The sequence below is a fragment of the Prunus mume genome, linkage group LG5 (assembly GCF_029339155.1).
Source record: "Prunus mume cultivar Tortuosa linkage group LG5, ASM2933915v1, whole genome shotgun sequence".
Lineage (NCBI taxonomy): Eukaryota > Viridiplantae > Streptophyta > Magnoliopsida > Rosales > Rosaceae > Prunus > Prunus mume.
In genome coordinates, this window is record NC_142702.1 from 20,080,864 (window position 1) to 20,106,338 (window position 25,475).

At 35.3% G+C, this 25,475-nt stretch overlaps 2 protein-coding genes and 2 pseudogenes across 2 annotated transcripts in view; all 4 read left to right on the forward strand.

The window, feature by feature from the left end:
- The first annotated feature begins 1,035 nt into the window (after nucleotides 1-1,035).
- Nucleotides 1,036-4,315, forward strand: LOC107881151 (receptor-like protein EIX2; annotated as a pseudogene).
- Nucleotides 4,316-10,079: 5,764 nt separating this feature from the next.
- LOC103331843 (peroxisomal membrane protein 11D) overlaps nucleotides 10,080-25,475 on the forward strand; it is a 51,122-nt gene continuing 35,726 nt past the window's right edge. The window contains exon 1 of the mRNA XM_089053407.1: nucleotides 10,080-10,252. The gene's annotated coding sequence lies outside the window, so the exon portion shown is untranslated. The remainder of the gene's footprint in view (nucleotides 10,253-25,475) is intronic.
- Nucleotides 15,308-16,326, forward strand: LOC103331899 (uncharacterized; annotated as a pseudogene).
- On the forward strand, nucleotides 22,480-24,687 carry LOC103331901 (uncharacterized). The gene has a single exon (XM_089053122.1). The coding sequence runs from the start codon at nucleotides 22,636-22,638 to the stop codon at nucleotides 24,424-24,426; it is 1,791 nt and encodes a 596-aa protein (XP_088909248.1). The 5' UTR covers nucleotides 22,480-22,635; the 3' UTR covers nucleotides 24,427-24,687.

The window sequence follows — 25,475 nt, forward strand, 5'->3', positions numbered from 1 at the left end:
CAACCATGGTACAGGGGAAATATTAGTAAGATCACAAATATTAGCCATAATAAGCTTATTTGAGGGATCGCTCAATCGAAAGCTCTCAGTATCTGAGTCCCCCTTATTGAGGATCCCTCAAATAATTTTATTGAGGGACTTTAGGTACCATACAATTTTTTTTTCAATAATCCAAACCATATATTTTTTAGGTCTTCATTCATAGATCATCCTTACAAAAAATTAGACAAATCGGAAACTGTTTCGACATCCAATTGTGTTCTACAAAATCAACGAATCGGTACTTCAAGAAAGTACTAAAATTTCAATAACTCAATTGAATGGTCAAATGATATCAGATTCAAGTGATTTTTTGTGGAGATGATCTTTGAATGAGTATCTACAAAATAGACGGTTTGGATTAGTTTAATACAATCCGGAGTGGGCCTACAAGGGTGTCCCTCAAATAAAAGCATTTGAGGATCAATGGGCTTCTGTATCTGATCCAAGCTTCCAAGGTCAAGCTAATACTTACACTATTAAGAAATTGGGTACGAAGGAAAAAAATTATGAACCACGAAAATTATAAGTCACCACGTAAAATTTGCTCAAAAAATATACAAGTCATCGTGGAAAGTTTGGTTAAGAAATATTAAAAGTTAAGGGGGCACTTTTCCTTCATTTTTTGTCAAGTACAAATCTTATGTAAACAGTTCAAAAACTAAACTGCACAAATACAGTATTAACCATAATTAATTGTATTGTTGATATTTATTCTCACTAAATAAGTCAAGTCAGCATTGCAAGAAGGATACAATTATAGCTTGTGCCTTGGATTTGATCATGGGAGACAAATTACAAACATGACCCACCACAGGATGCAGTTATATGAAACCATCTCAAGTCAAGTCAATACCTACAATAATTTGTCCTGATTTTTGGCGTGGAACTCGGGATTCTCAAGTCCGTGAAATTAAAGTCTTATGTGGAGCCACACACAAGTCTTACCAAATACCAAATTTCCCCAATTCATTGAAATACATGTTCAGACTAAAAGAAAAAGAAAGGCTACCAATTCATTGAAATACGTTAGTAAAGACTTTCTTCTTTCCCCCTATATATATGGAGAAGCACGGAGACAACCATATATCAATAATTAAATCCTAAACAATTGTGCCTCTTCTCTTCATTGGATCGTGTTCATCTATTAACATGCAAGGCCACGGAAGGTGCTTCAAACTCTTTCTTGCATTTTCTCTGCTTTTGCTAAAATACGCCCAAGGAGGAGAGGTGGACCACAGTCAGAGGGATACTAACGTGACCGGGAGCTGCATAGAGAAGGAAAGGCACGCACTCCTTGCATTCAAGCGTGGCCTGGTGGATGATTACAATCTCCTCTCTTCATGGGGTTCAGAAGCACAAAAACAAGATTGTTGCAGATGGGTGGGAGTCTCTTGTAGCAACCAAACTGGCCATGTTCTTCAACTTGATCTTTCATGCGAAGTTATCGGCGAAGATTATTATTTGCAAGGTACGATGATTAGTCCTAAACTGATTGAGTTGCACCATTTACAACTTTTGGCCCTTCCTTGGATTGATTTCAATGGGAGCCAATTTCCATATTTCATTGGTTCTCTAACCAATTTAAGATACCTTGATCTGTCTTGGGCTTATTTTGGAGGCAAGTTTCCAAGTCAGGTCGGAAATCTTACGAACTTGGTGTATCTAGACTTAAGTTTTAATAGCTTTACAAGTCAGGTAGAAAATCTCAATCTGGCTTCCTCTTCTTTTGTCGTTAAGATATTTAGGCTTGAGTGAAGCGAATCTCAGCAATGTTTTCGATTGGCCGGAAACCGTTAATAAGCTTCCTGAACTAACAAACTTGACACTACATGGATGTGATCTTCCTCCTCCAATTCTTTCCACTCTTTCTTACATAAACTCTTCTAAATCTCTTGCTAGCGTTATCCTTTCTTACAACCATTTGAGTACTTCTTCAATATTTCTATGGTTGTCCAACTATAATACCAGCCTTGTTTTTCTTGACCTCTCTGAAAACCTTCTAGCCGGTTCAATTCCTGATGTTTTTGGAAACATGACCTCTCTAGCATATCTTGATCTCTCTTATAACCAACTTGAAGGAGGACCGCATTCTTTTGCCAAGTTATGTAGTTTGCAATATTTGGATCTCTCAAGCAATAATCTGAGTGGACAACTTTCTAAGTTCGTTCAAATATTATTTTCTACATGTGCTCAAAACTCATTGGAGATGTTGGATATTTGTTATAACCAACTTGCTGGGTCATTACCTGATCTTACAAACCTTTCATCTTTGGAAAAATTGTATCTTTATAACAATCAATTAAGCGGAGGAATACATGAAAGTTTAGGGCTAATGTCGAGGCTCCAAACTATTGATTTTAGCATGAATTCTTTGGAAGGAGTGATTTCAGAAACTCATTTCTCAAAACTCTCCAAATTACAGGATTTGGATTTATCTTCTAACTCGCTAGTTTTAGACATCCATGCTGAGTGGATTCCTCCTTTCCAACTGCACTTCATAAATTTGCGGTCTTGCAAGATGGGTCCGGATTTCCCAAAGTGGCTTCAAACTCAAAAAAATTTCTCATACCTTGATATTTCTGATGCGAATTTCCGACATCCTTCCAAGTTGGTTTTGGAGTTTATGTCGTAATGTGACATTTATGAATCTCACAAGCAATCAAATTAGAGGTACATTCGCAAATTTGACATTGGAATTTTCATATTTCCCTGAACTACATCTGAGTTCGAACAAGTTGGAAGGTCCAATCCCCTCATTTCTATTAAAAGCCTCATATCTAGATCTGAGTTCGAACAAGTTGGAAGGTCCAATCCCCTCAGTTCTATCAAAAGCCTCATATCTAGATCTGAGTTCAACAAGTTGGAAGGTCCAATCCCCTCAGTTCTATCAAAAGCCTCATCTAGATCTGAGTTCGAACAAGTTGGAAGGTCCAACCCTCGTTCTATCAAAAGTCCCATATCTGGATCTGAGTTCGAACAAGTTAGAAGGTCCAATCCGGCCTATCAAACGCCTCATATCGATCTCTCTTATAATAAACTTTCAGGGTCAATTTCATTCATGTGTTCAAGTGCAGCTATTTATTTAGGCTTTCTTGACCTCTCAAGCAACAATGTTTCTGGACAAGTTCCAGATTGCTTGACACATTTGGAGAATCTAGTCATGCTTGATTTGAGTTACAATTCTTTGTCCGGGAAAATTCCTACAACAATAGGCTCTGTTTTCGGATTGAAACACTCAAATTAAGAAGCAATAGATTTGTGGGACAATTGTCTTCGTCGTTGAAGAATTGCACAAGTTTAGTAGTCATTGATATTGGGGATAATAAATTATCCGGACCAATACCTGAATGGTTAGGGGTTAGCTTAAAGAAATTGGTTATCCTGATGCTTTTGTCTAATCACTTCAATGGAAGCCTGCCCTCACAATTATGCCATCTAACACACATTCAAATTTTAGATTTCTCCATGAACAGCATCTCTGGAAGTATACCCAAATGCCTCACCAAATTGATTGCTCTGGCTCAGAAAGAAAATCCAAGTCCTGAACATCTCACATGTTTATAAAATTTCTACTGATCAACATTCATTTACTTGGAGTGACTATGAGGATGATGCAACATTCATATGGAAAGGAGGAATGCAGACATACAAAAGTACTTTGGGGCTCATGAAGAGAATTGATTTGTCAAGCAATAAATTAACCGGGGAGATTCCAAGTGAAATCACTCATCTTGTTGGGTTGGTTTCTTTAAACCTATCGAGAAACCAATTAATAGGTCAAATAACTCAAGAGATCGGAAACTTGCAGTCATTGGATTCTCTTGATTTGTCAAGAAACCATATATACGGCAGAATTCCAACAAGCCTTGCTAGGATAGATCGTCTTGGTTTCTTAGACTTGTCATATAACAACTTGTCTGGCAAAATTCCATGGACTCAGCTCCAGGCTTTGATCCCTCTGTTTATGCTGGGAATCTTCAACTTTGTGGGCCTCCACTTAAAAAGATGTGTGCTGATGAAGTGGAAAGAGGTCCAAGTGAGCAAACTGACTTCATCAACCAAGAGGACAAGGATGGGCTAATAACACTAGGATTCTACATTAGTATGGGGCTTGGATTTGCTGCTGGATTTTGGGGAGTTTGTGGCACCTTGATATTTTCAAAGTCATAGAGATACGCATACTTGAAGTTCTTGAATGGTTTAAATGATTGGCTTTTTGTGAGGATAGCTTTGTTGAAGCGGCAATTGAAGGATGTTTAATTAAAAAGATCAACGGTGAGTAATCTCTCTCTCTCTCTCATAGTTTATTATTACTTTATTGACTTAATCAACATGCACGATTAATTTGGTTTTTCTAATTTGTTACTTTATTGGTTTTTCTAATTTGTTATATTCATGCTGCAACTCAGCGAGCTGGGAGGAGGATGTGCAATGAGGTTTGGGATTCCCGCCCCCCATCCTCTCTGGTCTTTGTGTTACAAGCTGACGGCCTTCCTTGCCCCTAGGTGCTAGTGAGTCTGCTCTGGATGCTGACGAGCTCCCCTTATGGAGGCATCATAGTTATTGGTCCCTAGTTTGATCTTTTTCTAGTTTTTGTGCTTTCCTGTTGTCGTTTTTCCTTTCCAACTGCCTTTGGTTTCTTTCTATTTTATCCTCCTATTGTCTTTCTTTCGTTGAATGAAAGTACTTTGACCCCTTGCATTTAATCTTCAGTCAAATGGCTCTGTAATGGTAGTTGTATTATAGTAGCAGGAAATGGGTTTTTATAGCCGGAGAGCATGCCAACAATTAATAATAAAATCCACATATTCTCAGTCCACACATATGATGAATTTTTTTATATTCTGTTTTTGGTTCAAACTCAAATCTCATCACATATTTTATGAGGGAAAATTAGGTGAAGGAAAAAAAAAAGACAAGTGAGACTTCTTTTTTCTTCTCTTTTTTTTTTGGGGTCAAAAAAGACCAAAAAGTTATTTATGTTTATGTTGAATCTATATAACTGAAATTATTAATTAAATAAAGATAATATAATAAATTCACACTTTTTCATATTAAATTTTTTAAATTAAATAAGATAATGGGTTCTATTTTTATATAACACAACTACCCATTATCTTTTTTTAATTCTATAATAAAACTAACGCTCACGTGTGTGCCAAGAGACTAGTAATAATAAGTTATCAATGTTATCCTCTCATTGGTTTTTTTAAAATAATTAAAATAAAATCCATCATACGGGTAATTATATTCAAGGGTTAACGACATTTTAACCTAAGGTTTGGGGTTATTCACATTCCTATCATCCTTCCTTTTACATACTATCAAATTTCCTACATTCTTTTCATCTTTCATTTCACATACCGACATGTGGATGTCACAAATGCTATTCGAAAATACTAGGGGCTAAGTAGTACTTTAATTGAACTAACCAATATATTTAAAGAATAGACTAAAAATTAATAAAATATTAAGAGAGCTATGATTTATGGAGACGGTAAAACTATAATCCAACTCTATTTTTTTATTTAAAAAAATTATAAATTGTGGATTAAATTTTATACAAATTTATAAATAAACTCAATCCTAGACATGTATTTATAAAAAAACCCAAGCACTATTTAAACATAGAAACACACCCAAAATCAACCCCAAAATCAACTTTTTGGGTGTGTTTATAAATGGGTTTTGAGTGTGTGTAATGATGGGTTTTGGATGTGTTTATATGTTTAAATAGTGCTTGGGTTTTTTTATAATTTCAACTCCCATTTTGGGTGTTTTAGTGAAACTCCCTAAATTTTATGGGTGGGCTATATTTAGCCCTCAACTACTAGAGATGGCCTAAATATAATCTTGTGCTCTAGAATCACTTTCTACTTATTTATTAAAATTTATAACAAAAAAGGTATCTACGATGTAAAGTATGAATAAGCACTGACATGAAAAACATGTCAGTTGGAAACTTGTTTCTCTTTTTAAGAGAGAGAATTTGGGTAATGTTTCGGGATTGAATCCAACCCGACCAGTAATAACATCAATCTCATTGATTAGACGATGGGCCGGTCTTTAAATTTGGGCTCTGGAATTTTGGCCCGAATTCAAATCTGGGCTATTAATACAGACCTAAACAATTGGATTTGGACTTAGGAGCCCAAATTCAAATTCACTCCTACCCAAACAAACGGCCCAAAAATTATTTCAATTCTCAAATTTTCTTCAGCAGAAAAATTAAAGACTTGCAACTAAACATAATCAAATAGAAATATTGTGCTCCCAACGACGACAAGTATCATATAAATCATACGCAAACGAAACATGTCAAATGCCTCTGAAGTTCTTTTTCTTTTTTGAATAAAATACAAATCGCAACCTCTCATTGATTTATGAAAATTTGAAATAGAATCCAACCTGTGTAAATTTGTAATTATGTTCAATCTTAATCATTGTTTAAATGGTTACAAGAATTATTACTATGCCTTTATGCTTCAATAATATTATTTGGTGGACCAAAATGATATTAGGGCAATAATTGGAGGACTATTTATGTCGAAAATCCTTTGATTTTTTAAAAAGAAAATAAAAGGAATAGCGCTTTTATTATTATATATTTCATAAAACGACAAGTAGTTCACTACAGAATAAACTCTAAACAAGCATCTCTGTCAATGTCTTGGAATGATCTGTGGTTCAAGGTAATCGATTGTATTTCAAGGGGATGATGTCATTATGAATCATTTGCTTTCTTTACTTCCACAGCATCCCTCATGTTGGATTTAGTCATGTCTTATGTTTAGTGGGGTGCTAGACTAAGGACTGGATTGGATTCGATTGATCTTAGTCATGTCCTATATTTAGTGGAGTGCTAGACTAAGGGGGACTAGAGGCAAAATAGCGCTATTTAGTACTATCCTATGTTTGGTGCAATCTAGAACGGACTATATTTCTAAACTTTAAACATTAAACCCTTTTTTTTTATGTTCTTAAATGTGGATTATGAAAAATTACAAACTTATAATTACAAAAATTATAACTAAGAAATAATTCCAAAACTAATTTTACTATTATCAAAGTCTTCAACCAATATAAATTCAAAAGTCTTCAAGTACCAATAACACATAAACTGGATGCAATGAGATCCCTGCCTTCACTCTAATCCTTCAAAAGATGCACAGCCAGAACTCTTCCAAAACAGAGATAGAATTTGCACATCGTCGTGCTTCCAGACACATAATGCTAATACAGCCAGAGCACAAAGTTCAAAATTTGGATTCCTCCATGGATTGGTAGATAGAGAGAGAACATGTCGATCTGTTGGAAACATTTTGTGGCCAGGGATAAGCCGAATTCCGAGCGGGGATTAATCTCACCCATTGATTGTGGGGACACCTCGTAGTATTTTCCCCAAAAAAAAAGAGAAAATCTATGGAAAAAATGCAGAAATTTTTTACTTATCATTAGAACCATTATAATAATCAATTAATGCATATATAATAAAGGAAAACATTTTGCATGAATATATGAACTTTGCCTAGTTACATATAGTTTTATTATATTATTGCCTTTAAAAAAATTTAAAATATGAAGAAAAGAAAGAGTGTTAATACAATAACGGCAACGTGGAGGCTTCGGAATAAAAGTAATTCGATGATAGAAAAGAATTATTCCAATGGAGGGTTGGTTAGTTTCCAATTTTTGCTTGTATCCAAACAGTCGATATTCAGATGCAATGCCTGCCACTAACGTCCAATATTTGCTCCATCTCTACTCTATCCATCACCACGAACGAGAACAGAAAATTGGATACCTCATTTAAAATTTTTAAACAAACAAATAACAAATAAGTTCGGCCAAGAAAAAATAAAAAACCAACAGGGTACCCATATCTTATTCATTTTCTTCTTCTTCTTGCTTTTATAACACGGATGGTGAGAAAAATTAAAACATTTGATGGTGCATTGAACACTTTGTTTTTCGTTAACTCAAAGTCAAAGAGGTTAATATCTGATGATGCAAAAAAAAAAATACATATATATATATATATATATATTTGAGCTTCAGTTGAGGGATATTCTTGTAGGGCTTATTTCTTATTGTATTTTACTAATCCAAACTGTCTATTTGTATATATTCATTCCAATATCATCTCTACAAAAAAATCATTTGAATCAGATATCATTTGATCACTCAATTAAATTATTGAATTTTAATACTTTCTTGAAATATCACGTTCATTGATTTCGTAGGACAAAATTGAATGTCGAAACAGTTTTCGATTTGTCTAATTTTTTGCAAGGATGATCTATGAATGTATATTTAAAAAATAGATTGTTTGGATCATTGACATTTTTTTTTGTAGAAGACCCTAAAAGGTGTCCCTCAAATAAAATTATTTGAGAGATTCCTTAATAAAAGGGGACTATATATATAATGATTTTTGAGTTGATAGCACACCAGTACTTTGAGATCATCCAATGAATTTATCCAATATAAATGTTGGATAGAGAGATTCTTTGCACTAAACTCAAATATTTAAATTGATTCAGATGCTTTGAATAACACAAGTAAATACATAGTATGCCTTAATAATTTGCAGTCATATAATTCTTCAAAAACAAGAAACTATTTTTCTTTATATATCCAATGATGATAAAGAAAAGGGAATGCAATCTTCAGTCTTGTAACTTGTAAGTACCTAATAAGTGCTTTTTTTTTAATAAATAAGTGTAAGCATGCAAGTCCTCGAACCAGACAATGTCAGTTCTCTAACCTAAAACCTTAGTTTTATCACAAAACCAACCTTTAATTTTGGATTAACTACACTTTAGTCCTTAGAGGTTTATGGTCAATATTGAAATGGGCCCCGAGATTTCAATTTCATCAATTTCATACAATGTATCCAAATATGACCAATTCACCTAATCAGATTAGATTGACCGTCTAGTCAAACGTTAAATGTTGATGTGTCAATTGTGGGACCGCCACAGACCCTAATAATCCATTCCAATTAGTCACGTGAAGGGTATTTGGAAAGAATTTTTTTATAAAACAGAACCAAAAAATAAAAATAAAAATTCCCCAGCTCTAGCAACCCTCTCTCCATCTCCCCCAATCAATCCCAGGCCCTCTCCAACCCAAAACATGGAGAAATTATACAATAGTACGGTTATCTGCGTCATATTGTGATACTTCCACTCAAATATTGCCCTTGTCCAATTTAAAAAAAAAATGATTTGCTTTTTCACAGCTGGACTTTTACTTAATTTTCATATTTTATATAGAATTAGAAAAATAAAAATAAATTAAAAAGTATCATAGCCGCCACCCCTCTCTCTCTTCTTTCCCTTCTCTCTCTCTCTTCCTCCCCTTCTCTCTTCCTCTTTCAAATAATATTGTTATCTTCCATAGTGCCCCTACACCTTTCTCTTATTTCTCTCAGACCTAGACCTTTCTTAGATTGCCACTGGCCGATCCTGATTACCCAAGAGCATGAACTATTTTTAATTATCAAGACTACTTCCCATTATCATCAAAACCAGTTTAATCATCCTCCCTCTAAACCCAACCCCACTACGTGAAATTAGTCTAACGGAGAGGGTGAATTGGTCATATTTGGATACGTTGGGTATGAAATTGATGAAATTGAAATCTCGGGGCCCATTTCGATACTAACCCTAAACCTCTAGGGACTGTAGTTAATCCTTTAATTTTCTTTCTTATCAATGAACATGAGATATTGAAGTTTGAGATGATTATTTTTTTGTTTGATAATATTATTCACCGTTGACACTCACCATATAACATAATATAATAATTTGAACGGTCTATTGAACGGTCTATTTTACAAAGTACATAAATAAAAGAGAGAATTGACGAAAAATCATATTTGACCAGAAACAAAAAATCTTGTGATGGAAGGAGATACTAAAAAAATTACAAGAAATAAAATAGAGGATGGAGCATTGTATCATGACATGTGTCCCTGAAGGTAAGTGAATCAGCTCTGGTTGCGTCTTTTGGTTATATGAACGAACATTTTTTTTTTGGGTTTTTGTTTGTTTGTATGGGAAAAGAGAGGACCAAACAAGCCATTATCAGAGCCTATCAAAGAGAAGAAAACGAACTGACGGAGCTGACGCTCTAAAGAACCAGACCAAAGCCACCCCTTTCAGTTTTTGCTGTTTTCGAGGCTACTTCCTTGGCACACTCTTCGGTACTCTCTCTCTCTCTCTCTGGATTTATAGATGGGATATCACAAATTCTATACCGTTGATTGTTGTCCTGTAGTTTAGGAACCAGAAAGAACATACGTTTAGGTAGAGACTTTGATCTAATCTCAAGCTTAAAGCTTTCATTTTTTTTGTTATGTTCTTTCTGATTTTGAGGAATTGGCTGCTGGGTTTTGTTTCTTGATTTGTTTGGTCAAATTTTGATTTGGGTTATTTGGTATTTCTTGTTTTGGGTCATCTTGTTTGATTTGATGATGATATTGATTGCTCATGAGTTTATCTGGTCTCTGTTTGGTTTCTCGGAAAGTGATGACATGATTGCTGATATAGTTGACTAATTGTTAAAATTATGTGTATATATGTTGGAGCTGGAGTTCAGCTTAAGTTGGTGTGGACCCTACGTATGTTCATGCTTGGTAGATTGCAGAATATACAACTACTAATTTCAGATTGCCAAGCAAAACAGCTAAATGTTGTATATGATTAATGTGGTGTTTCACTTGCCTTTGCATGTAAATTGTTTGCTTCTTAAGATGATACGGATTTGACCATAGAAAGTTACAGTAGTCAGATGTAAATTGAAAAATTTGTGTGTGTGTGTGTGTGTCTGGAGTTCATCGGAAAGGGTTTTGCCCAATATTGCATATTCATGAAGGGTAGACTAGATTGCAAAAGATAAACTTCTAATTTCAGATTGCCAAGCAGAAAAGCTAAGTATTGTAATTTGTATATGATTAATATCGTTTTTTGCTTTCTTTATAATGGATATCAATTGCTTCTTTGTGATTAACAAAGTTGGACAATACAAAACTACAGTTGTTAGATGTGAATTGGAAAGTTTGTGCAAACACAGTGAAAGTTTTTGCCCTTAAATTTTTGAGATGGTGTGGATGAAGACTTCCTTTCGTAGAGATATATTGACCAGATGAGATTCAGGGTTAATACAAGTTGAAATATAAGTATATCAACCAAGTTGGATCCTATTTTTATGAAATTATTAATTATTTGAGGATAACTGAAATTATTAATTAAATAAGTATAATATGATAATTCACACTTTTTCATAAAAAAAAATTTAAAATTAAATGAGATAATGGATCCAATTTTTATGGAACACAAAGACCCATTATTATTTTTTAATTCTAAAATAAAAAATAAAAAAAAATAAAAACCAATTTGCACGCAAGGGACTAGTAATAATAAGTTATCAATGTTATCCTCTCATTGATTTTTGAAAAATTAAAATAAAATCCATCATACGGGTAATTATATTCGAGGCTAACATCATTTTAACCTCTGAAGGTTTGGGGTTATTCACATTCCATTCATCCTTCCTTTTACATACTATCCAATTTCCTACATTCTTTTCATCCTTCCTTTCACATGCCGTCACAATTGCTATCCAAAAATATTAGGGTCTAGGTAGTACTTTAATTGAGTTTACCAATATATTTAAAGAATATACTAAAAATTAATAAAATATTGAGAGGGCTATGATTTATGGAGACGGTAAAACTATAATCCAACACTATTTAAAAAAAAAAAAAAAAAAAAAAACTATAAATTGTAGATAAAAAAAAAACTATGACACTTGTTGAAATTAACTCCCTAAATTAAAAAAAAATCTGCCAATTTAGTCCTTGAAGCAAAACAAATAGCCAATTTCAACCCTACCGTTAGATTTTTATCACATTTCATTTACTTTTCTGTCTACCATATAGACCATAGTCTATTGTCTATTTTAACAGTGTGGGTCATTTTAAGGTCCCGTTAGTGAGATTGGGCCACGGACTTACGTATCTTTCAATTTGCTAATGGCATGTGCTAATTTGTAAAGCTGCATTTTTATTTTGATGCATCCATTCACATGCGCCTGCAAGACTGTATTAACTTCTTGATTAGCCATATAATTATGCAATTTTACTTTTTTGTCAACCATGGTACAAGGGAAATATTATTGCTCAATAACGTGGTATTTTCTCACTGTAATTTCAACTAAAATGAATTTAGTTAGCATCATTTGCCTGTACATGAGGAAAGAAGAACAAAAAAAAAGGTTAAAAAGATAGCACACTGCTTCGCTCTCTACTTGGAAGGAGGTATTCCTACAAATCAAAGTTTGGCATATATGCAAAAATAATTCATTAAAAACACAAAAAGAAAAATTTCAGCACACATGTCAAACTTTGATTAGTAGGGAATGTAGGAGTTCTTACTTCTGAGGGAAAGAGGCAAATATTTTCTAAAAAAAATAATAATAAATGGACTGAAAACCAAGTTTCAATCAATCTGGATACAATAGACGCTAGACCGAAACTCAAATGAGTACAAAAAAATTATCTAATCATTGGAATTGAGATAATTTATAGGGAGATTCACTATTATATCTAATATAATAGCCCAAAACACTCAATAAGGTATCAAAGTAATTTAATAATCAAAATTAAATTCAATAGGGTCTGTTGTCATTTTTTGCGTTTTTTTTGGATTTGTTTATAGAAATTAAATGATGTATGATTTATTTATAATTTTAGTGCTAAGAATAGATATATAACTAAATATCTCTAATTTATTTGTGTTGGTTGAGTCTGGATGTGGATCTATGTTGATTGACTAAAAGTTGGGTTCCAACCCTCCATTATTTTTCTTCCATTAGTGATTCTTTCATGGTGCCGAAATTAAGAGCATCAATCTATCTCACAAAGGACAGCCTTTAGTTCAATTTTTGGTTTTTCAACTTTTGTTTTTTGTTTGCCTTTTCATCTTGGGCCTAGAATGTGGGCCTCATCATGCTTGGGCTGAATTTGGGCTTTTAACGTCATGTTAAAATGACAGGAGTAGCTGAGATAACCCCACAACATTCAAACCAAATGAAAAGGCATGCATTCTACGCTTTCTTAGCTGGCATGCATTATTCGGGAGCCGATGCTGAGATAAATACGCGTAGCTTATTAGCCTCTTGCATTTATACTTCAATATATTCTTCAAATTTTAAAAATTATTATTATCATTATTTATTTTAATAAAACATATGTTGTTCACTTTAGAATTAATGCACCCTAAACACACACCTCAAACTCCAACAAGAAACAATAAGCGAACTTTGCTACTTGCCTCGTTACATTTATATATATGGCACGTTTGATACGCAAAACTAGATTGAATTGAATATATTAAATTCAAGGGCTGGCTTGGATTAGATTGACTTGTATTTAGTCATGTCCTATGGATGGTGGGGTGCTAGACTAAAGGGAACTACGGGCAAAATAGTGCTATAAATAGCACTATCCTATGTTTGGTGCAATCCAGGACGATATTCTATCCTTTTTTTTTTTTTTTTTTTTCTGTTCTTAAATATGGATTATGAAAAATTACAAACTTATAATTACAAAAATTATAAACTAAAAAATAAATCCAAAACTAATTTAACTCTTATCGAAGTCTTCAACCAATATAAATTCAAGGGTCATACTAAAATAGGCCATTACAATTCAAAAACTCTATAATAACTTACCAATAATACAATATTTAAGTAAAACCTAATTTAAAATAATGATAAAAATGTATCCATATATGTATATATTGATTTATTTATCTAAGACACTGAAGGGAGGTTGTTGAATTGGCTAAGTTTTGTTGGGGGGGAGAAATATGAAGGAAAACTTCGGATGCAGAGTAATCTTGATGCGTTGTCTGGGAAATTGGATTTGAATTTGCGAGATTGTGGGCTTCTGATCAAGACTGGGGTGTTCGGTGAGGCTACTTTGCCTTTAACTATGGCTGGTTCTCCAACTGAACCTGAGGCTGCTGCTCATGGTAACATAAGGGAACTGCTTGCACGGCTTCAGGTTGGGCATTTGGAGGCAAAACATAAAGCTCTTGACAGTCTTGTTGAGGGCATGAAATGGATCGTAGCAATATTGCCGCTTTAGTCCAATTGCTCACTGCAACATCTCCTCGTATCCGTGAGAAGATTGTAGGGCTCGTTTCTTACACAGGACTGTCTTGGCATGGACTATGCTTAGGGACTATCTTGGCTTGGTTTGGTTTGGCTTGGTCTAAGTTGGATAACACTTATTATGCATTTGCTATATGCTTGGACTAGGACTATATTTTTTTAATTTTCAAAACTATCTATATATATATATATGTATAAATACATATATTATGTATGTGTATATATGTATTTTATAATATATATGTATATATACATACATATAATATATATATATGACATATATGTGTATGTACATGTATATATGTATATTATAATAATATTATATATTATAAATAATATAAACATATATATATACATATATTATACATGTATATATGTATATTATAATACATACATGGGTATAATGTATATACACATATATGTATTATAATATCTTATGTGTATGTACATGTATATATGTATATTATAATAATATTATATATTATAAATAATATAAACATATATATATATATACATATATTATACATGTATATATGTATATTATAATATAATATATATACACATATATTATACATATATAATGTAAATGTGTATATATGCATGTATATGTATATTATAATACATACATGGGTATAATGTATATACACATATATGTCTTGTAATATATAATATAATATATATTACATATATACATGTATGCTATTGTTATAATATAATAATAATAATATATGTGTATATATGTATATGTATATTGTATACATATATATGTGTATATATATACATATGTGTATATATAGATATACACATATATACATATATTGTATATATGTGTATATATGTACATTATAGTATATGTGTATGTAAGTATGTATAATAATAATAATAATAATGATAATAATAATAATAATAATAATATATGTTATTAGTATTACAATATAATATACGCATTTTATACATTGGTGAACATGAGACTAGTTAATCCTCCATTTTCACATGGGTTTAGTTGTCCCCTCCTAAGGAAGTGTTTTTGGTGGGCCTGGTATTAGCAATCTCATCTACGACTAGGATTAGATGAAATAAACATGGTACTAAATTTAGTCCAAGCCATGCCAAACCAAGTCTATGTCCCCTAACTGTAATCTGCTCGCTTGCTGAATCTGGAAGTTGCGAAAATTGGCTTGTTTCTGAAGGGGTTTTTCCACCTCTAATATGAGGTTTGTTGAGTCTGGCAGTGCAGTGGGTAAAGAGAAGGCTACAATTTCGCTTCAAAGATTGTCAATGTCCGAAGAAGCAGCCCGTGCAATTGTTGGGCATGGACCATGGTAGGGTTAAGCCACTATTGAGATATGTCAGACTGGTGATTCTGTTTCTCAGGTTGCTTCTGCTAGCACTTTGAAGAACATATCAGCTGTGCCAGAAGTTCGGCAAACTCTAGCTGAGGAAGCGATTGTAAAAGTTATGATTAATCTCCTTGATTGTGGAATTTTATTGGGTTCCAAAGAATATGCAGCAGAGTGCTTGCAGAATCTCACTGCAAGCAATGACAATCTAAGGAGGTCTGTAATATCAGAAGGTGGAATTCGGAGCCTGTTGGCTTATCTTGCTGGTCCATTGCCACAAGAATCTGCAGTCGGGGCATTGAGGAATTTGGTTGGCTCAGTTCTATGGAGGTTTTGGTTTCTCTTGGTTTCCTCCCATGCATGGTTCACGTGCTTAAATCCGGTTCACTAGGTGCACAGCAGGCTGCTGCATCCGCAACTTGCAGGGTTTGCAGCTCAACAGAGATGAAAAAACTGATTGGCAGTGAAGCCGGGTGCATTCCTCTCCTTGTGAAGATGCTTGAAGCTAAATCAAACAGTGCAAGAGAGGTTGCTGCACAGGCAATTTTGAGTTTGATGACCCTTTCACCCAATTGCAGAGAAGTGAAAAGGGATGACAAAAGTGTGCCAAATCTGGTCCAACTGCTTGATCCCAGTCCACAAAATGAAAGCTTTCCTCTATAACTCCATTAAAGAGCTCAATCAAGCTTAGAAATCACAGAAGATAGAACAGAGAGTTCGAGAGAGATATTTGATATTGAAGGAATGGTTTTCTTTAAAACTCAAAGTAACAGCTGATTAACTTAACAGAGTGCTAACTAACTAGTAATCGTAACTAACACGCCAGTTCACAATATACAACTAACAGCACATGGTTATACAATTTTGAAAAAACTGATCGGTGAAGCGGGGTGCACATGGTTTCTCAAAGTTGGAGCTTTCTGCCATTTTTCTTCTCCTTCTTCCCCCTCCATGTTTCTCAATTTTTGGGTTTTGCAGGACTTCCAGTTGATTTGGATAAACCCCTCCTGCCCTCTCGGTTTCTCCTTCTTCCTGTCATTTGATGCAGAGAAGAAAAATGGAGGGGGAAGAAGGAGAAACCGAGAGGGCAGGAGGGGTTTCGGCAAGAGGTTGAACAAGTCAACAAAAAAAAAAAAAAAAAAAAACAAAGAGTGGGAGGTAGCCTGAGTTTCAATCAATCTGGATACAGTAGATCCAAGCTCAATGGAAGACAAACAAATTATTGGAATTGAGATAATTACCAGTAATATGTTTGTCTTCATTGAGTCTGGATCTGCGTGTGGATTGACTGAAAGTTGGGTTCCAACCATCCATTGTTTTTCTTGGCTTGGTTCCACTTCCTTCGTATCACTATTTTGTAAATGGTGTTTGGTGTTGCCTGTTCTGTAATGGTGGTTGTTGCAGGAGATGGATTTTTATAGCGGGAGAGCATGAGAAATGCATGCCAATATTCTCAGCACATATTTCATGCGGGAGAATCAAGCGGAAAAAAGGAAAAGAGAAGTTGAACTCCTTCATAGGAGAGCAGATATTTTGGCACATGTCCACCCACTTAACTTCAACATTAACACTATTAACTTCAATAAAATAAAAATTAAAGATGAAACAAACCAACAAGAGCAGCAACATGGTCTAGCTTAGTGGAAAATGTCCTGACTTGCAGACTGTGGTCTTAGATTAGAACTCCTTGACACCTTGATAATGTGTGTGTGTGAAAAATCAAAATTTAGACTATTTCTTGTATTCAGAAAGGAAAAAAAAATTCCCCACACAAAATTAAGGATGTCCAGTAATAAGTTATCAATGCCATCTGCATATATTCTTTAAATTCTAAAAAATAAAATAAAAGAAAAATATTTGAAATAATTCATTTAGTTTCTAGGCTTCGTCCTATATATTATGACTAAAATTGTTAGCCCCACTCAAGTTAGTTTTGTGCTAAAGAGACATATATTTGATAATATTGTGATTGCTCAGGAGATGCTTCATAAGTTCAAGATTGCTAAAGGGCAAAAGGGTTTTATTGCTTGGAAAATTGATCTCTAAGGCTATGATCATTTAAGTTGGTCTTTTATTAGAGAGATTCTTTGTGAAATTGGTATTGGGGGAAGAGTTTTGGAGCTCATCATGCATTGTATTAGTTCTGTGCAATATAAAGCTATTTTAAATGGTGAGTTAACAACTGATTTCTCTCCTAAGTGTGGTATACGACAAGGAGACCCTCTTTCTCCTTACATTTTCGTTCTATGTATGGAAAAGCTCTCCTATATAATTTAGCAGAAAGTTCTTTACCAAAGTTGGAAGACTGTGCAGATTTGCTAAGGAGGGCCCTTTGTCTCTCATTTATTTTTTGTTGATGATTTGGTTTTGTTTAGGAAAGGCTCTATAGAGTAGGCTTTGGTGATGAAGCAGTGTTTGGATGATTTTTGCTCCTTTTTTGGTTAGAAGGTCAATTTTGAAAAGTCTATGGTTTTTGTGTCCCTAACACTTGTCATGTTTTGGCTCAGAATATGGCCTCTATTAGTGGTTCTCCTTTATCAAATAGTCTTGTAGATAGATCCTTCGCTTACTCAGCTAAGCCGAACACGAGAAAATGAGTTAAGTCGCGGAAAGTTGCAAAGCCACTTGTAGCCCTACTGAGCACCAGGAGGAAGTAAACCTACCGGAGGGACTCACACTGTTGCAGAATCAGCATCAGCACTAGCCAAAGAAAAGCTAAAAGAGGACGTCCGGGAGAAGGAGAAGCGCAAGAAAGAGGACGTAATAGATAGACGGACGCCCCCCCTTTGGCCTGGATTGTGACCCCGTAGACATTTTTTCAAAGTAGACTTCCTGCTGACACACTTGCATCCATGGATGCGCCACTCTGCCGGATAGAGGATGAACCACGGTCTTGCAAAGTACGGGGGATTGAGACCGGGAGAATTTATCTTGGAAGAGGAAGAACTACTGAAGCTGCGCGAAACCCTCGCAAAGATACTTATCAGGAAATTATTGATAAAGTCCAAAAACAACTCTCTTATTGGAAAAGCCACACTTTGTCTATGGCTGGCAGGCTCATGATATTGCAATCAGTCACCTCTACTATTCCTATATATTCTATGCAAACTGCTATGTTGCCTGCTTTTGTTTGTAACAAGCTGGATCAATTAAATAAGAATTTTCTTCGGGGGCATGCCTTTGATAAGGCTAAGGTGCATCTTGTGAATTGGGAAACTGTGTAATTCTAAGTGTGCTGGTGGTTTGGGAGTGAAGAAGGTTGCTTGGATGAATCAAGCTTTACTGGCTAAATCCGGTTGGAGACTTCTTCAAAATGACCAAGGGATTTGGGCCAAAGTTCTTAAGGCTAAATATTTAAAACACTATGATATGTTGTCTTCTAATGAGTATTAGTTTCATAGTTGCTCTAGCAACTGGAGGGGTGTGCTGTTTGGTGCTAAGCTTCTTCCCTCTGGTGTTAAATGAAGAGTAGATTCTAGTGATTCCATTTTGTTTTGGACTGATGTTTGACTGAGTTGTGGTGCTCTTATAAATTATACATTCATTGATTTGTCTGAGGAAATGCTCCAGTTGAATGTGAGTGATTTTCTTGATTAGGGTTCATGGGATATTGCTTATTTGCAATAGTGTCTACCTCATGATATTGTGCTGATGATTACAAGTATTCATGTTGGTTTCATTGATAACGGTTCTGATATGTGCATTTGGAGGTTTATTTCGAATGGAAATTTTTCTGTGAAATCTGCCTGTCAATTGTTTTGTCCAGTTGAGGCTGGTTCTAATTGGCAATGAGAGTTTATTTGAAGGTTGCAGCTTCCTCCTAAGGTTAAGACCTTCCTTTGGGTGCTTTGTCACAAAAAGCTCCTCACTAATGCTCAAAGGCAACATAGAGGTATGGCAGTTGCTGCTTCTTGTCCTCAATGCAATTATCCAGTCGGATCTGTTGATCATTTGTTTAATGGTTGTAGTTCTTCCTTTTTAATTTAGAATTAGTTTGGCAGTTGGTTGGAGGAATCCAATGTTTCTTATCCTAATTTTGATGATTGGCTATTTCATAATCTGCATTTCAAGAGATCTTTTATGACATGTTTGGCTTGGAATTTGGTGTTTGCTATTAGCCTTTGGTTCATCTGGAAAAGGCGATGTAAGCTTGTTTTTTAGCAAGGTTTTTTGCTTCCCTCTAAGCCGTAGCAAGTGATTCTGCAGTATGTTAAGGATTGGCTTACAGCCACTAAGTCTATCTCTGTTCCTCTCCATCAGGGTGTAGTTTATCTTCATCGGCAAGCCCCTTTGCCAGGGATTTGTAAGGTTAGTTCTGATGGTAGTTGAAAGCATGCTCTTGGTTACATTGGAGCTGGGGGTCTGTTAAGAGATCATGCTGGTAATTGGATTAAAGGTTTTTTTTGTTAATTTGATGTTGGGTAAGTGATTGAGGCTGAGTTATGGGGTATTTTTTGGGGGCTCCATTTAGCTTGGAAAGCTGGTTTTCGAAGTGTGGAGGTTGAATGTGATTCTATGTCTGCTGTGGTTCTATTATAGAATCCTACTAGTCTTACTCATCCTCTTTTTAGCATTACCAATTGCTACCATTTGCTGATTCAGAAGGAGTGGTGTTGTTCTATCAAGCATATTTTTCGACAGCATAATTTTGTTGTTGATTCGTTGGCTTCTATGAGCCATGATCTTCCCTTGGGTTTGCATGTTTTGGATTCAACACCTGATGTGGTTGTTGAGCTTCTTGCTGCTGATGCCAGAAGCTTGGCTCGTCCAAGGATGGTTGTTGTGTAGTTCTTTTTGTGTTGTTTGGGCTTCGGCCCCCCTTTTAGCAAAAATAAAAAAATAAAAAGAGGAACCTCAATAAAAGCCAAGTGGAAAATGAAACCTTTGCTTTAATAGTTAAATAATCCCAAATCTTTTCATCTAATCTCATCTCGTCTCTTAATAATTCATGAAACTTATTATCAATTTCGTCCACATTTTTTTTCAGACAGACAATAGTATATCAGTGCAAAAGTGCAAAGCAGATTCAATTAAAGGTTACTGAACTAACTAATTAAGTCTACCTAGGAGATGATGAATCATAAGATCAAATCAGATCAGATCATCAATCCCTTCAATCCAAATATCCAATGGATGATCTTGATCTCAGAGTTTAAGTTCAGTCGACTACAAAGAGAGTTTGGTACTCATTGTCCAAGAAGGACCTGATCAAATTGTCGTAGAAGGTAGAAGGCGGCACTCAACAACGTCACTCCTGGATTAGTCTCTTCAATTATAATAAGTCATCAAAATCATGCTTCTGAAAATGTAAAGATGTTGCTAACCTGGTCTAGTTCAGAGGCAAATGGTATAACCTTCATGAGTGATAAATCCTTGTAGCATGTATGTGATAAATCCTCATCTCCCTTCCTAACTTTGGCAAAAAAATAAAATAAAATAAAATAGGGGAGGAGCCTAACCCTTTTTTTTGGGGTCAATAGAGGAGCCTAACCTTAGATATCAAGGGAATGATGCATTTCTAAATCTAAAAAATCTATCTCACCTAATCGTGAGTAACTTAAGAGGACATGAACCATTCATTATCCCTCCTTCATATCCTCTAGGTTACTAACCATAGGTGGGTAGGATTTTTAAGTTTTGTAACGCATTATATAGGTAAGCCATTTTGTTCTTTTTATGTAGGACAAAACATGGGTTTATTGAAATTTAGAAAATGGCAAAATCAGATAATTGGGCTTCAAATATGGAAAATCATGTTTGAGTATCAATTATGGCAATAGGAAAAGAAGGAATGCGTATCGTTGAGATTTTTGGATTGATTGAGGAAGTTTGAAGCAATTATGGATTCTGTCAAAATCTATATTTAGTTTAATATTTTATTTTATATTTTTAGAATACGTTATCTATTGGGGTATTATTTTCCTAATATGAGTTTACCTAGAATTTTTATTATTTTCTTGTTAGTTAAGTTTAGGATTATTCTAGATTCTAGGGTTTCTTTGTTTTCTATTTTAGCCAACTCATGGCATTGTATTTAAGAGTTTATTCATATTATTAATCAAATTTAGAGATTTTCTCTGGATTCCGACTTTTTTACCTTAAAGTTATTGTTCGATTTCCCTTTACAAGATTATTCGGTCGGAATAACGAAACCCTAATGATAAACCCTACGTTGACATGATGTTGATGGGAGTCTAGAGTTGGAACATGTTATAATGATGAAGTTGGGCACTTCAGTTCTCAAACTGATGTGGAATTGAGTGACTACAGCATTCATTTTTCGAATTTAAGAACGAAAATGCGAATCTAGCACAAATTATGTTGCTCTTGCTCCTAAAAAGCCTAACCAACTATATCTTCCATAATAAGTAAAAACTAAAAAGAGTGGTAAAAGTCTTAAACTCCAAAGAAAATTCACAGAGATTTTAAGTTATATGATTCGAACGCTTGATCTTTGTCAACGATTTTAATTTTTCAAATCAATGAGAGGTTGCCATTTATATTAAAAACGGAGAAAGAAATTCAGATGCATTAGATGTGTTTCGGTTGCCCACAGAGTTTGTTACAATATTTTCAAGTGCATTAATTATGTCAAAGTGTTCAATAAAGAATCTTTTCCAACCCAAAAAAAGACCATGTCTGTGTTTGGTATGGTTGCATTAGAAGGACAATATTTTGTTTTTGATTATGTTTAGTTGTAAGTCTTTCGACCTCAAAAAACGAAAAAAAGAAAAAAAGAAAAAGAAAAATCTTTATCTTTTATTAGTATTTTTTTGGTGAAGAAAATTTGAGAATGTATATCTTTTTTTAGATCCAACCAAAAAAAAAAATCATTTTTTAGAGTTTTACTCCACTGATAATTGTTTGTGTTATAATTATCTCGTGTATTTGATACGTCTTATAATTCCTTTTCTTCCAAGTAGGAAAGAAAAAATAAAATCCTTGGTGGCAGCGAATCTATAATTACGTCTATAAAAGAAACAGAGAGAGAGAAACAAGGGTGTTCTTTTCATTGGAACCCTAAAAATCAAGAGAGAGTGTTGAATTTGAATTAGAGGGAATATTAGAGATGAAGAAACCAGTACCAGTGCAAGTATGTTTCACTTTCACAAGGGTTCTGAAACTCTTGGCTCCTCCTCCACTTCCACTGCTCACGAGAAGATTAATGGCTTCTAACTCCAAGGGTGACATGGCCAAGATCTCCTCCATCTCCCCTATTTCCTCCTCCTTCTCTTCCTACGGTGATCCCTGCCATGATCTATATTTCCACGTGACATCACCAGACCACCGCCCTGATTGGTGTTTCCATGTGACACCACCAGAGTTATCCTATGAAGAAACCAAGGAGACGCTACAGAAGAAGCATGCCTCCCTTAACTATCTGAAGCAACTGCTGCCGGTGGCCTGGTCTCACAATCCCCTAACCACCCTCAAGCTCATCTTCAATCTCAATTCTATCTCTGCTCCTGAAGGAAAATGTTATCCGGAGGCCTTCTCCACGGCCGCATTGTGGGTCCACCACAACCACCCCAAGACGCTATTATACAACCTCCCCTCCTTTACCGGCTCCGGCAATTTCGCTTCTATGTGGGACCTTGTCGAGATTCTCTACGGCCTTCTTCTACAACAAGGCCAAGACGCTGATGCTGCCTCGCAGAGGCTCCACTGTGACCCGCACTATAAGTTGTTACACGACCGGGTTATGGATTTCTTTGCGGAGCAGTTGAAGTCTGACATCTGCAAATTTAAGCAGCACAAGCTGCGGATGGAATTGGACCCGTCATCTGAAGATGATGATAAAGAAGATGGTACTAGTCTTTTTGTTACCAGGGCTGCAGCCTGTTGCACTCCCAACAGCCCGGAAGGAGACCAAGCCACCCGCGCCATTTTGCTGTTTGAAAGCCTTGGGAGTAGACTTTTCCCGCCAGAGTCAGATCAATCGGAAGAGTGGGGACGGCTTAGGAAGGAGTTTTTGGAGCCCTTGAGCGAGTATGAGCGACTCTTGTATTTCATTCGAGAGCGCTCTCGCCACTCTGTCTGTGTGCTTAAGAAGTATTTGGAGGAGGTGAAAGCAGGCAGCAGCAGCATAAAGCCGGATGCATTGCTTCCAAATGATATCATAAGATATGTAAAGGATAAGAATGTCGGCGAAGCAGCTGAGCTTCAGTGGAAGGCAATGCTGGAGGACATGTACCTAAAGCAGCAAGAGGGTTTGGGCAAATTTAAAAACTGCTTGGCAGTGTGTAACATCACCACCAATTTCATGGGCGAACGAGTCATAGAATTGGCGGCGAGCTTGGGCATTTTGGTGTGTGAACTTAGTGAAGAGCCAGCATGGAAACGAAAGGTGATGGGTCTCGGTCCATTACCCGATCAGCTGCCGCAGCTGCATTCGATACAAGGCGGTGATCTCAAGTCCAAGTGCGAGTTTGTGATGAGGACATGCAGCAAGAACTACAGCGAGGGTGTTGATTTTCAGAAGGTGTGTGATTTGCTTCTGGAAGTGGCTGTGAATGAGAACTTGAAGGCAGAGCAAATGATCAAGAAGGTGTTTGTGTTCACTGACAAAGTAAGATTTGGTGGCTGCACCTCATCTTGGAAGGCTCTGTATGATGAAACACAGAGCAAGTTTAAGCAGCAAGGATACGCAATGCCACACATTTTGCTTTGGAATATTTACGACTTAGGGGGCCGGATGCCCCGTATAGAAGAACCTCATCCAGGGGTGACGCTGTTGTGTGGCACTTCCAACGCATTGATTAAGTCTTTCTTGGACAATGGTGGAGAAATTGGCCGGCGCCATCTCATGGAAGCAGCCATATCTGGCAAAGAGTATCAAAATCTCTGTGTGGTCGACTGAACTTAAACTGAGATCAAGATCGAGATCAATGAATAAGATATTTGAAGGGGTTGATGAATCGATCAGATGGTTCATCATCTCGTTGGTAGAATCTTAATTAGTTAGTTTATTAAGATTTAGTTTAATTTGGTTGAAGCTGTTTTCAATTTATTTATTTTTTGGTCTTTTCTCGTTTCTATGTAACAAATTCAGTAGTCATGAATTCATAATTGGAACTGTTGCACTCTGCAAAAACTATTGTCTGAGCTGTTGCTCTGTGTGATTGGTAGAAATTTTTGTTTTTAAATCGATTGTGTTCCTACTTACAAAAAGAATGAATTATTTGTCACATAAAAGTTCAACCAATGTTGCATGCGAGCAGAGATACCATATTGTCTTTCAATTTTGTGCATGTTTACGAGTTTCGGTTGCTTGATTTGGTGCTCTCTGGTACTTCCTTGAAATTTGCAAACATCTCACATGTTGTTCTGGTTTGCTAGATTTGTACAATACCATATGTTCTATTATTATTAAAGTTTATGAAAATATAATCTCTACAAGACTATTATTATGCGTTTCAAAATTTGGAGCTTTCTGCCATTGATTTGTAAATACTCGTAGTCTCTGATGGATGAGAACCGACTATGTAGCATCTACATCGAGAATTCAAGTATTGTATACGTCATTAGTCCGATCCTTTGTAGGAACTACCCGTAATAACGAACCTGCAAAATGAATCTCTTTATCATAAAGAGATTCGTTGTTCCTGACCCTGCTTCACCTTAATTGTTATTTGAACAAGTATTTCTTGGATGCCAGGACGACATTATCCCTTAAATCAAAGCTTCCCTTGCAAATCAAGTGAGCTTCTATTAGGTTATCTCTATTGCTCTTTTTTTCTTACCAGTTTTATGTTATCTTTTATTGCCTCCTCTTAAACCAATTGAAGTGCTGCAGCTTTCTTCTTATGCCACAAAATTTACTGCAAAATTTACTGGAAAAGATAATATACCAGTATTGGACGATTTTTGCTATAAACATCGAAGCCATGGATACTGACATGAGGAGCT

Coding starts and splice junctions, on each gene's coding strand:
- LOC103331901 (XM_089053122.1), top strand. CDS start 22,636: ATGAAGAAACCAGTACCAGTGCAAGTATGTTTCACTTTCACAAGGGTT.